Source organism: Ischnura elegans, chromosome 5 (assembly GCF_921293095.1).
Source record: "Ischnura elegans chromosome 5, ioIscEleg1.1, whole genome shotgun sequence".
NCBI classification, from domain to species: Eukaryota; Metazoa; Arthropoda; class Insecta; order Odonata; family Coenagrionidae; genus Ischnura; species Ischnura elegans.
The window spans coordinates 100091942-100105703 of NC_060250.1; the positions used below are offsets into that span (position 1 = coordinate 100091942).

At 39.3% G+C, this 13762-nt stretch overlaps 2 protein-coding genes across 4 annotated transcripts in view; one reads left to right on the forward strand and one right to left on the reverse strand.

The window, feature by feature from the left end:
• LOC124159339 (E3 ubiquitin-protein ligase TRIM37-like) overlaps positions 1 to 3492 on the reverse strand; it is a 36736-nt gene extending 33244 nt beyond the window's left edge. For 2 of the 3 annotated variants that reach the window (XM_046535095.1, XM_046535094.1), the window contains exons 1-2: positions 3347 to 3490; positions 3115 to 3179 (exon numbers count right to left, since the gene is read on the reverse strand). In XM_046535095.1, the coding sequence (XP_046391051.1) occupies positions 3115 to 3165 (51 nt within the window). In that variant the 5' untranslated portion in view covers positions 3166 to 3179; positions 3347 to 3490. Of the gene's footprint in view, positions 1 to 3114; positions 3180 to 3346 lie in introns of all 3 variants that reach the window. The other variant, XR_006864947.1, reaches the window with a different exon arrangement.
• A 125-nt stretch (positions 3493 to 3617) lies between these two features.
• The window catches only part of LOC124159337, a 34781-nt gene continuing 24636 nt past the window's right edge, over positions 3618 to 13762 (forward strand). The window contains exons 1-2 of the mRNA XM_046535090.1: positions 3618 to 3958; positions 4800 to 10843. Coding sequence (XP_046391046.1) covers positions 4837 to 10843 — 6007 coding nt within the window. The 5' untranslated portion in view covers positions 3618 to 3958; positions 4800 to 4836. The remainder of the gene's footprint in view (positions 3959 to 4799; positions 10844 to 13762) is intronic.

Below are 13762 nucleotides of genomic sequence, written 5' to 3' on the forward strand. Positions count from 1 at the left end.
AAAAAAATATCATGTTGGACTGGGGAGAAAGTCAAAGTAATACAGGAGATGCCCTTATACCTCAAGAACGATGACCTGCAGCTCATACATTAAGTATTGTGTTTCATATTATCAGCTCATTCAACTAAAAATACAAGATTTGCGCCATATCATTAATACCCAGTATGTCCCAGTTTGCCCAGTACTCCCCTTTTTCATTCTTCTTTTGCTAACTGACAAGGGAGGAAGATAAACAAGAAGACACACATTGAGCCAATGAGTGTATTCAGCCCTTGAAGCAGTTTTGAGTAAACTCGAGCACTCACTGAAATTATTTGGCAATTTCTTTCTGATGGGAAGAATCCCCAAGTAACAAAAAATATGATGGAAATTTAACTGTTGCAACAAGGGCAAGATTAAGAACTCAGGAGGAATGCATTCCTACAACAAGAACGCAGAGGAAAAGGGAATGGATAACCATGAATAGGGGAGGAAGTTGCCATGCCACGTTGATGAGACGCTCAAGCTGAGACACGATGGAAAAAAATGTAGCAGCAGAACTACTGCACTCACAGTCAGATTGCAGAAACCTATGCATAGAAACCAATTCTAAAGAATCTTCATTACCTCCTCTTTATGCCCTCAAAAATTCTGTACGATTCACAGTTTCACATTTTATTAGCAAAACAGTAATGTACTTAGGAAAAATTCCTTAAATGTGTTTTTAAATAAATGGTAAATGAAGGTTCTGGTTACCTTCGATGTATCCTTCTATAGGGCCTAAACATTCAGAAAAATCAAAAAGATTGAAAAACTCGAACTACGTCATCAACTGGATGTGCCAATCACATGGCAGTATAGAGTTGTATGAATAAGGAGCAGAGTTAACTTAGTAGGAGGGGCAGAGTTATCTGATTTGAAGTAAAAACTGATGCTTTCCCGGCGAATATATTCGAAAAAGGCTATTCGGGCTTCCAGCCAGGTGGTCTCCCTTCATTCTGCCGACATTTCGGAACACGAGTCGTGTTAGCTCTGAGGATGGAACCTGACATGTGTTCCGAAACATTGGCAGAATGGAGGGAGACCACCCGGCAGGAAGCCCGAATAGCCTTTTTCGATTATCTCATGTGGTTAGCTCGGCAGCGTCATGTCCAGGAAACGTGTTCAGCTTGGGGAACATCCACAAATGGAATCTACAATATTCAAGTGGCTTGGCCAGAAAAGGTCAGCAGAACTGCCCATAAACAGTTCTACTCCAAAGGTGAAAGCAAACTATATTACCACTGGCCATAGAATCAAGAAATCACATTTGGATAGATGGCTTGCTTTTTCCAACCAGAGAAAGAGTCATAAAGTGTGAATCTAAAAGCCATGGAAAACTGGGATCCAGTCCTCTAATGCTTTGCACTCCGAATTATGCAGACCCTATTCCAGTGGTCTACTTGGAATTTAATTTTTTAAATACATTGAATGGATAATTGTACCTATCAAGAGTTTTGAGACATGGGATTTGGTAATGAGCAAGGAAGACACCCTTCACTTGACACCCGAGTGGGAAAAGGTTACAGTTACCTAAGTACATACGAACCCTGCTCTATAATGCTGGCAAGGCTGCTCTACTATAAAACCTCTTGCCAAGCACACCTCTTGCAGTTTGAGGGGATCCTTGCAAAGGCACAAAAATGAGTAAGGAGAGATTAACAGTATTGCTTTGTACACATACAGATGACTCATGTAAGGTAAAACTAGATATTGTAGGGAAAATATGCCCATCCCATATGTTTCAGGGATAAAAAATTACTGTGCACCTAAATTCACAATAATAATGCTTGGATAACATTGGAGTTATGCACTCAATGACTTGGGACATTAGATGCAAGAACCTGGGGGAAAATTGTACGGTTGTGCTGTTAACTGATAATTGCCAGGCATATTCAAATGTTGCACTTGTGAATAAAAAATAGCATTTTACAACCAAATTCTATATGTGTTTTACAAACTGTAGATCAAGGTGTAGTAAAACTCAGGACAATAGCAGGGGCTAATTGGGGAACTACTGCGTGTCATGCCTTCCAAAAAAAGACAAAGAGAATCAGCAGTTCCCATTATTTTTTTCCTTCAGTACCCCTCTATATATGTATGTAACTAATATTTTACCACCAATAAATGTAGCATGCACATTTTATTATATAATTTCACTACAAGGAGGAGAAATTTCATAAATGGAAACTTTGCCTAAAATACCCAATATAACATGCATACATATTTTCTGATTAAAAGATACATAGTTCCTGGCATCCGCCATTTCCGATTATTTTCGGTATACCGCCTATGGGTATGCGTACCACCGGTTGGGAACCACTGTGCTGGTTAATAAGAGAGTGGTTGCCATTAGCTGGGGAAAGATTTGCAGTAATGCTTCTCTTGATGAACTAAAAAAACTGACTGAACTTGAAGGATTGTGCTTTGTTTGGTATATTTTCACCATGGAGTAAAAATTGAGACTATTTTGGCAATTATGTTATAGATGTTAAGTGTTTGTGATATAGGTCCTCTAATTTTTGTAAGTTGTCTAGGATATCATTAGCAAACGTATAATTTATTTCTAAGTCCTTGTATATTCATGTGAATATTGTTAATTCTTGCACACTTTTATTTTTTCTCACATACAATTCCAAGCTTAGAGAGGGAAGAAAATTAAAAGTCAAGGTGTTCAGCATGTTTTTATTTTCTTTAGTGATTCCTTATTTTACAGGATATTATTGTATTACGAGGGAATTAACGTATTCACAACTGTTTACATAAAATCAAGCAACAATGATCTCTGGCGGTTATTCGGTGTTATTATTAATCTGAAAACGTTTATTTGGATTGAAGTTGACGCATGGTTCACATTAATAACTAGAAGTAACGCTCTACTGGCATCTAGATGACGGACGACGATTACTGTCGTGTGACCTGATAGACAGTGAGTTTAATACACAGTAAAGACATTTTCCTTTCGCACTATTTTGCGCTTTTATTGACGCACGTCACTGTATCCAAGACATTAATAAATGCAAATAAATTTCAAGCACACGATTGCTTTACGCGAAGGCGCTGCCTTCTTACACCAGTCAATTAAAACATATTTACCTCAACACTGCTACTACAGAGTTTTTTATTCACACTGCTCTTTCCAGCCATACTGTATTTACAACCTAGGAAAGAATCGTAAAGAAGAAAATTTATCTCAACACGATAAATGTAGATATGGAACAACCGTAAATACGTATTCACGAACACTAGAGTTGACATGCTACGTAGCTTAAGTAATCCAAAGAAACTGAGTCCAAAGGTATGTCAAACAGCCAAAGAGAATACACACCAATTACAATTGTTTCAGAATTTTACGTCGATCGTTCATACTCTCAAATTTAATGCTTTTCAGCTTCTGCTTAAATTTTATCAGATGGAAGGGATGACAGCGAGCATGGTTAACACACATCACAATCACGTATTAACCACATATTCTGTTCTCCATGGCAGCGAGGATGCGGTTCTCGATTTACAATTGTTTTCCTATCGAAGTGCACCATGGGGCCGTAATGTCTACTGCTCAGCAGTCGTTTATTATTGAATGTGATAATTTACATATTTTGACGAAGTGAGGGGTAAACTCGAGTTGAAAATCATATGTACCAAGATATGCAGACTAGAGAAAAAATATAAAAACACCCTGATTGCCTTTTCAACCGTTTGAATTTCATGATAGAATTGCCTCATCAGCGAACAAGGTGTCACTACAGTCGAAAATGGCTTCCAACCAATCGTGAGACATTTGCAACGAAGTGCTGCAGAAGCGGTGACGCCATTTTCCAAAATATAAAGGCGGGGAAGTCAGTGAAAAATGTTTTCGAGAGCCGTCAGCAATCTATGGTTCTAAGTTTTGCAGTGATTCTCTTATGTCTGGATCAGCATTAGTGTTTTATACTCTCAAGTAAGTAGTTGTTTATTATTCGAGTATGATCCTCCATCTTTTCCCTGAGAAACCATTTTGGTCACAAAGGTAGAGAATAACGCAGAAAATAATTAGGTATTTATACTGTCTGATTCTGAATATAGCTCGTATTCTGGTTATTTTATTTCCATAAACTGCCTGTATACCATGTTAAGTTCATGTTTTGATGGTTAGTCTTGATATACGAGGTCAGTCCTGACGATTGTTAGTACAGAGAACTGTGAGAGGGTAACAACGTTTTCATTCATCATTGGTCCATTGCAGCGTAGCTCTGTTATCATGTTAATTGTAATTTCATCTAATCCCTTTTAAGCTAAGGTGATGAAGTTTTGCATGACTCAGTGTATTCGTCTGTATCCGACGAATTAGCGTTGTAGGCTTATGTTTTGTGTATAATATAAACCGATATTTTTTCTCTATAAGATACCTGTGTGTCGTCGTCATCGGTTTCATTTTCTGGTCTTAAATTGTTAAGGTTACTTGCATTTATGTATTTTAGTTTTTCCCTGTGTCCAAAAGTTGTTATTGCTGTGTTTATTGTTGCTCATGTATCATGATTGTTTCATGTTCAACTACTCTTATTGTTTTTATGTCATTTAGTAGATTTTATGTGCTACATTCTCTCATTTAATGGCAATAATAAAACTTTTAACAAATCCTATTCCTCGACCAGTCTAAAGAAATTCTCGGTTTATCAGTTTTAATTCCGGGTATTATATTGTAATTTCATTGATTATAAGTTTTTTGGTATTGAATTGTTATCTTCTATCGTTGGAAATGTAATTACCTCGTCATGTTAATGGTTTTATTTGTATTTCAGGAGGCTCTCGTTTTAATTTGGAAGTTAAATATTGGCGATGGAAGATGGTAATGCCGATGGCGTAGTAACATCAACGGACAAGGACGATGCGGTGGAAGTCGCGGATATATCAAATGTGAGAATTAGTAGCCCTGTGTGTGAGAAGAATATAAACCTCAAAAATGAAGAAGAAACTGTTAAACCTGTAGATTCTGAGAATATAATGGGCCCAGAAGCTCTTGAAAAGTTAAAGATATCTGATCAAGATGAAAATCATTCGGAAAAGTCTGAATGTCTAGATGGTGATAGCAAAAATGAAGACGTTGAGTCCTTGTCTTTGAAACCTACCGAGTTAAACGGTGAATTAGACGTGTCTGAGGTTACACCCTCGGAGGAATTACAGAATGATGGGGGATTACAGTCGTCTTTGCCATCGAATGACGGCGAATACAGTGGATGTGATATTGTGAGAAGAAGTATCCGTAACCGCAAATCTACCGATAACACAGTCACTCTTACTGTGAAACAACATAAATCCTCTAAAGAAAGTGCAGGGAAAAAGGCGAAGAAGTCAATATCCATTGTTGGTACAAACAATGAGACAAATAAGAAAATGACTGCACAAGTAGAAAGCTCCAAAATTGGTGTTATAGGTGGTATGAGAGCCAGAAAAAAGGCACAAAGAAAGAGAGATAGGAAGCCAGGTTGCACACTACGAATGGTTGGTAGTTCTCGTGCTGAGACATCATCCCGACCATTGACCGTGGCAGCTCCTCTGACCTGTACTGAGTATTTACAGTGTTTAGGATTACAGCCAGCAGTAAAATTCAAGTGCCACAAATGTGGAGAAACTAATTTTGCATCTGTAGGGATGCTGCGTGAGCATCAGGTGGCATGCCCTGGTGTGGTTGGAGGAGTTACTTCTGAAGAGGCAGCTGCATGTGCTACCTTGGCAACATCAGGTTCAAACCTACACATCACTCAGAAGTTAATTTTATGCTCAGCCTGTGACACGTACTTTGAAAGCTGGGATCTGTTCCTGCACATGCAATCAGTTCATCGTAGGCATATTTGTCTATTCTGTCTTGCAATGTTCTCTCGTGCTGAAAGGTTAGCAGTTCATCTTGGATCATCTCATGGAGCCACAGAATCTTCCCACTCATCGGCAGATGCCTTCCGTTCTTCCCGCCAAAGTCCCTGTCTGCTTGTATGCTGTACTTGCGAACAAATATTCTCCGATGGTGATGATTTTTTTGATCACAGCTGCCATAGTGGTGAGTTTCCCTCAGCCAGCGGGGAAAGTAATGGCAATATTACAGGGGGAGGGAATGGTGAAGGACAGGATTCTTTCCCAGAACAAAGACAATTAGGTGATAATGTGGGTCATAATAATGAGTTTTCATCAGGAGCATCTGCATTGGATTGCTCAAGAGTCTCCAATTCCAAACAAGCATCTGATGCTGATGGTGATTGTAATATCAATAATGCAGCTAATTTATGCCAAGTGCATATCCGTGTTGCTGCAAAGAAATCACTGAAGCGGAAGGACAATGTGCTGGTTGTTATTTTTGAAAAAGATGACCCTGATGGTGAACAGTTCATGATGAGAGTGGAGAGTAAGGACTCATTGGAATCCACCCCTGAAGAAAATGAGGCAGACACTAGTGATGTTATCGCCTCAGTTATTAAAAATTCTTCTGAGGATTCATTGTCATGCGAAAGTAATGTTAAGGACTCTGTAGATGAAACACTTAGCGTTGAGAAAGATGAAAGTGAACAGTTGCCACAACAATCATCAGTTCCTGAGGCGAAACAATTGGAGGAACCCACAGTGGAAATGAGTGAGCATATATCCAATAGGGAAAGTAAACAGAAAAGTGAGACTGAAGAGAGTAGTTCTGATGAATCAGATAGAGTAGAAGATTTGGCTAAAATAGAGCGATTGGACAAAACAGATGATTTGGAAGTAACAGAAGACTTGGATAAAGGAGAGGATGTGGGTAAAACTGAAGACGTGGTTGAAACTGATGTGGTTAAAACAGAGGAATTGGATAAAATGGAAGAGAATGTATCCAAGTCTCCAGAAGGTGTTATGGACCAGAGTACTACAAATGATGATGAGAATTTGGGCGATGCTGATGCTGAGATGGAAAGTGATGAGGAGGATCGAGATATAAACATGGATCTCACACTCTCTGATGCTTCTGACGAATCCCAAACTGGAGCCAGAGAAGAGCCTCTAGCCACGGAGGAATCTGAGGAAAAACCTGAAATTACTCAAAATGCTTTAGAAGATGTGTCTAACCAACCTGTTGGTATAGAAGAAAACACTCCTCATGCTGACAGTTGTAATTTGAACGGTAATGATTATTCATCGGATTCACCAAAGTCATCAGCTAATGAGTCGAATGAAGAAGCTTTACCAGCAGAGGAAGAGAAAAGGGAGGATGTATTGTCACCCACATTTGATGATGACAAGGATGCAGAAGTTGATAAACCTGAAACTAGTGTTCAAGTAGATGAACCTGAGGTATCTTCACAAAATGGCATTAAAAATAGCCCAGAAGAAACCCATGAATCAACAATATTTAATGATTTACCTGATGATTCCAGTGGTATCCAACTGGCTGGTGAAGAGGTTTCAGTCACAATTATCCCATTGGAAAAGAACATGGATTGTTATCGAATACAAGATTTATTGAAAGAAGCAGTCAAAGTTGCATGTTTTTCATGTGTATATTGTACACATGCCAAAAAAATTGCAGTGAATGGGAAGCAGTTAGCATTACACTTGCTAGCAGAGCATAGGTTTCAACCTGAAGTTTATCCATCAGTTAAGAAAGATAACTATGATGATGACAGGTTGTGTGTGTCAGAAATGTATCAGGGTGGTACTGAACGAATTTCCAGCGGTTCTGATATGCCTGAAGGTAGTAATTTGATAAAGAGTGATGTTTCAGAAACTCAGGTTGATAGATTGGCAGCTAGTAAATTTGTGGAAATACTGAAGAATTCCTTGAATGTTCTGGATAAATCTTGCTTCAACTGTGACTCTTATGATAATGCAGACACTTCATCCTCACATGTGTTTTCAAAGACTTACGAATGTTTTCAGTGTCGTTTTTCCACTGGACTTCACAAAGAGTTGTATATTCACAATAGGAAAATGCATCAAAAAACTAATTTGCTTTGCATAATGTGTAAATGCAATTTTTACAGCTACAGTGAACTCTTATGCCACCTTTGTCCTGGTGTTTATGTTCCAAATGAAAGACCTAACTTCCGGTGCTGTTTCTGCTCAGCAGATAATTTACCATCAGCTTTTCGCTTTATGGTTCATTTACGAAAACGTCACCATGCTTGTGATGTTTGTCTTGAAGTCACTGGTGATCAGCAAAGGCTATCTGGACATGTATGGAAACACAAATTGAATCACCTATGCTATAGGTGTGACATTGCATATCGCAACAAGCCAGATATCACCAAGCATTTGTTTTGGAAACATGGCACTGAGAGTGTTCTTTGCAAGAGGTGCCTGCAGAAGAAATGGCCTCATGTCTATCATTTTTGTGTTCCTCCTGCTATATTTACGTGTGAAGAATGCAGTTCTACTTTCAGTCGTGCTGTTGCTCTCAGAGTACATCGTAGACTTCACTTGGGAGAGGCACCTCATGCATGCCCTGAATGTGGTCAGCACTTCATTTCAAAAAGGCTTGTCGTTAGGCATCAGGAACTGAAACATGGAGACCCTAACACCAAACCTGTGGAAGATAACCTCAGTGACAATGAAAATGTTGCTGTCGATTCCAGAGCATCACCCAATGATAGGTATCATGGTAGTCATAGTAATAACAAAATTAAAAGTCGTAAAGATAACCTGCATGGGAAAAATAACAGAATGGAAGGAAGTACCAATGAGGAGGACAAAGGTATCACTTCGAAGGATAGATCCTCCCCTTTAAAGCAAGATTCAGCTGAGGACGCACCAAATAAAGAGTCTACTGGAGGTGCTGATAAAGTTGATGACTCTATTCTAGGCAAAGACCAAAAGCCAATCAAGAAGGTCGTAGATGTAATGGATTTGCCACCTCTCAATTTATCCTCTGAGAGTGATGACTCTGATGATGAAGTGCCACCCTCTCAGCAGAATGCTCCTGGTGGTTCTCAGCAAACTGGTGAACCATGTGATGATGTTGAGAAGCAAGATGTAAGTGCAAGTAGCCCAGTTCATGAAGATGAGGTAAAGCCAGTAGAATTTGTGGATGGGATTTGGGATAATTTTAAGACTTACACAGCAAATTTAGAGGAGCCAAAAAATGCAGGTGAATCATCATCAGAGTCTGCCAAACGTGCTTTGCAGGCAGAAGATATTGGATTAATGGCACGCATTATAAAAGCAGAACATGATTACTGTTTTTATCAAGATCCTACAGAAGAAACTAAAAAGCCAGGTGAGGAGCAAGAGGACCTCAAGGAGTCCAAAAATGTTGATGAGGTTAATAATCAAGAACCTGATGATGGTTTTGACCATAATTACTGCTCAAACACCGCAGAGGGAAGGAAATCAGCTGAAATTGATACAAATCCTTCAGAAATGCAGGAATCATCCCCAAAAAAGCATCCGAAGAGTCCTAAAAAGAGGAAGAAGGCTGGTAGTGGCAGCTCTTCATCAGATACTAGTGACTCAAGTGATAGCGATAGTAGTAGCTGTAGCTGCGGTACTAATTGCAGCTGTTCTAGCCCTAGTAGTAGCTCTGGTTCTTCATCGAGTGGGAGTGATTCTGACAGTTCTGTCACTTCTGGCAGAGGGGCTAATAGGTCTGCTCGGAGAGACAAACGAAAAGAGGGGAAGCGGAGGAGACACATGGGGAATAACAGTCGACAGGATGACAAGGCTGCAAGTGGAGGGGATGGTGGAATTCATTCTCCAAGTAGTGCTCATGAAGGGGGTGCTCGGGTTGACACAATAATTGCTAAAGAAGAAACTCCCCCTCTTCGTGAAGTGATGATTCGGGAGTCAGATTTAGAAACTGATGAATCTGAAACAGATGAAGACTTCTATGATGAGCAGCCCAGAAAGTTTCACAACAATGCAGCTGCTGCTTTGGCTCTGGCCAGCAGGATACCTCCCGGAAACTCGCCATCAGCTGCTACCATCGAAGATGTGTCGTTACCCTCTCCTGCCACATCCGTACAGTCACCAGCCTCCCGCCCTGCTTCACCAACCACATCGCGACAGTGGCAGCCTGCTTTGACTCAGCCACCTATTACTCAGCCAACCTTAACTCAGCCCACCATTGCCCCACTACTTCCAATGGCTGCTACTCCTCCTCCTCCTCCCCCACCTGCTCCACCTGCATTAGTTCCTGCAGCAATTCCTCCAGTTATTCCATTAGCACCTTCACCACCTCAACCTGAAATTCGAAATCCATTGGATAACATCTCAGAAGGATTCACTCCGTTAATTCAACCAAAGAAAAGAGGTAGGAAAAGAAAACGGCCTCACCTCATCTCTAAAGTGGGAAGGAAGCAGGCAGACAATGATAGGTTCCTGTCTGATCAAATTCGCACTCCCACCCCAAAAATGAGCAAAGCTGCCAGGAGGATGAGGGTAGAATCAGTCCAACAACCTTACAAGCTGACGCCACCAGTACAAGTTCATAACATTCACAATTCAGCTGGCGCATTGCTCAATTCATCTGTTATACACAGCACTAGTGCTCCCACCACCCCAACCTCAGTCATGGAAGGTGATGATGGTTTAAGACTATCTAAGCGCAAGAGAGTGCCAAAACGATTTTATGGTGATTCCAGTGATGAAGAAAATGAAGGTGGAAGCGGCGCTGCCTCTTCTGGTTCTATACCAGCAAGCAGTGGGGGTGGAAAACTCACCATTGTGTTGAACCAAAGTGGCAAATTTCCTAAAAGAAAAAAGTCCAGTGTTGGCCCTGGGAGTTCAATTGCCTATGTAGCGGAGCCTGCTAGTCGTGCCAGCATGGATGGCATGTCATCCCTTCATCATTCTGTGTATCAGTCTCGTGCTGAGGTGGAGAATCAAGATGTTGGTATGTAGTTTTTGAGCTATTTATTTTTATAAATTTTTCTTTACCTTGAACTGTTTAGCATTTGGTGAAAAAAAAATTTCAGAACTTATTTGAAGTTTCTTGTAATCAATAGGTTGGAAGTCTTTTTGGTATTGGTATTGTGCAATCGATTAATTATTTTTTGTTGCAAATAGGTAATACTACATCATAGAGCTATAAAATGAAATTTGTGAGATGTGACTTAGGTAAATGTTAATATTCTGATTTACCTTGTAGTTTTACTGAAAAACTGTATGTCAGACTATTGCGTTGTTTGATTCCTTGGCTAGAATTTCGTTTTATAGACGTTAAGGTTGCTTTGGTGGCAATCTTTGGTGCAATCTCTGGTATAGTTCTGGAATTAATTGAGCATGAATGCATCAGCATTTTTAAGTGCACAGCCCATTATTATCTATTTATTATTAATAGCCAAATGGCTATGTAGTTTCAATGAGCACAGAGCTCTGAGTGGTAAACCTTCAAATATGCTTTAGGAAATGCATATCACAGAACCCCTTCTCATTTTCTCAATCAGTAGAAACAATGAAAACAACTGCATAGCATTTCATTTTAAATCACTGAAATCATGATTATTTCTATGTTCAAAGAGAATCAGAATGGGATGTCTTTTTTCTTAGTCATAATGACTACCTTTTGGCCCTCTGATGAAGCATTGGTAACAATAGCAACCTTGCTGACATGAACATCTGTAACCATTTATTCTATGTCTACATATTTGAGTCGGTTATCTTTCGGGTAATGGGCATCTATACCCCACTCTATCTTCTTAGTATGCTCCTGGATCAAGTATTCTGCTTTATTGATGGCAAATGGTAGTGACAACTTGATTCATGCTGTAGAGTCACCAAATTTTTCAGTCACTAATCCAGGCAGAAATCCTTTTCAGTACTTTTCAATCAGCTGCATTCACAAGCAGATCTTAGGATAATTCAGTAGACTCTCGTTATTACAAAGTTTAAGGGACCAAAAAACCGGAGGATCGTAATAATGAAGTTAGTATGAATGTTTCTTTTTGGAATCATCGCAAAAAAAATTTATTCTCTTTTCAATATCCGGTACTTATAGCCGCACTGTGAAATAGCTTCAGTTGTATGTATAGTATACACAATTAAATTACTTGCAAATATATAAAAACAAGAATATTCATTTGGTTTTATCAATAGAAGAATGCAGCATGATATAATCAAAGGTTGATGTCTTCATGAATGCAGTAGGTCCTCGGTATACGAACGAGATGCATTCCCATGCCTTTTTTGTAAGTTGATAAACCTTTGCAAGGCATCAAAACATGCAGTTATCCTGCAGAATGCAATGCTAAATTACAACTGTGTGTTAACTCACGATTATTACGAGCTAATCTAGCTATGCGTGCGATATAGCTGGAGCCGAAAAAAATCTACTGCGGGAAGGAAGAACGGGTGAAATGGTGAACAGTTCCTGACTTCACTAAAGATTAAATGATACTTTGTTCAGATTATGCCCAAGTGCGAGTCCCTCTACGCCACACCTCGTCACATCAGCCAACTCCAAAGGTGCCAAATTTGAAATTTCAGGCATGCTTGAATTTTGTGAATGTTCACATCTCTGAAAGTTCGTAAATCGAATGTTCGTAAGAAGAGGACTTAATGTACGTCCAATTTACGAGTGAGTTACCATGATTCCACAGGAATGAAGCTTATAATATGATGTTGCGTGCATACTGAAGAAAGAACCATAATTGACACTCTTGAGCACAGTACATGAGGAGAACTTAAACGTGGTGCAATGATTATAATGTATCGTCGAGTATATTCTCCAAAATGCCTTTGCTTACCCATGGAACTTTGTAATAAAGTTCTTTTTGACTGCCAGGCCTGTGACTGAGGTTTGTAATTTCGTAAAAACGTTTCTTTTACTATGGATTGGATTGGCTTTTCGTCGGGACCAACAATTTGCTTCATAAGAACGTTGTTCGTATTAATGAGTCTTCTTTATCTGCTCTAATTGAATATGTTATGAAAGAATAATTGATATGATCGAATAAGATACAGTTTTTTAGCATATATCTCAAGATATTTTTTTAATCACTCCTTTAATTGACTTGTTGATGTACTTAAAATTTCCTTCTCAAGTACACCATTCAGAGCATTTTTTTTTTCAAACATTTAGGTGTTTGAACTTCCTCATTTTGTAAACACAACAGTACCTACTCTTCTGTCTCACCTCAACTCTGAATTATTCCTCTTGCCATAATTATCAATGAGGTGGGGAATGAAAATGATGAATAACAACATAAAATTACCTGTGCAAGGAATTGGGAAAGTAATAGGTTAGTTACCTTCATCAGAGAAAACGAAAGGCTAACTGTGTGTTCATAATATACAAATTATTTGGTTTTAGAAATCCCAGTTTTGACGAATGGCAATGGTCAATTTTAACAGCATTTGAAAAAGGCCAGATTGGCGCCCATACGATGCCACTCCACATGACGTCACAGGGACCTAGTTTCTATACGAGTAGATAGGAGTTTTACATTGTCTGAGATATCCAATGCATGCATGAGGCACAGAGCTCAGGGAAACATCTCTTAATAATCACCTATTAAAACTGTCTATGGTCGGAAAGTTTTCTTCGTTTGATAAGGTATTAATAATCCTTATTTAAGCCAAGCGCTACCTACTAGAAGCCTGCATCGTGTCAGCACTCAAAGCCTCGCCCCAAGGTCACCTCACACGGCAACAGCGGGAACCAGAATAACGTCACACGGTGTTTTCCCATCATTCATACTTAGCCGTCGTGTTTTCGCACGCTTGAAATTTTTTACTTTTAATTTAATAGCAAAAAATAGATGTCGAGATTAAAAAATCTTAAAGCGTGAAATGCGTACTGCAGGAGTAATAA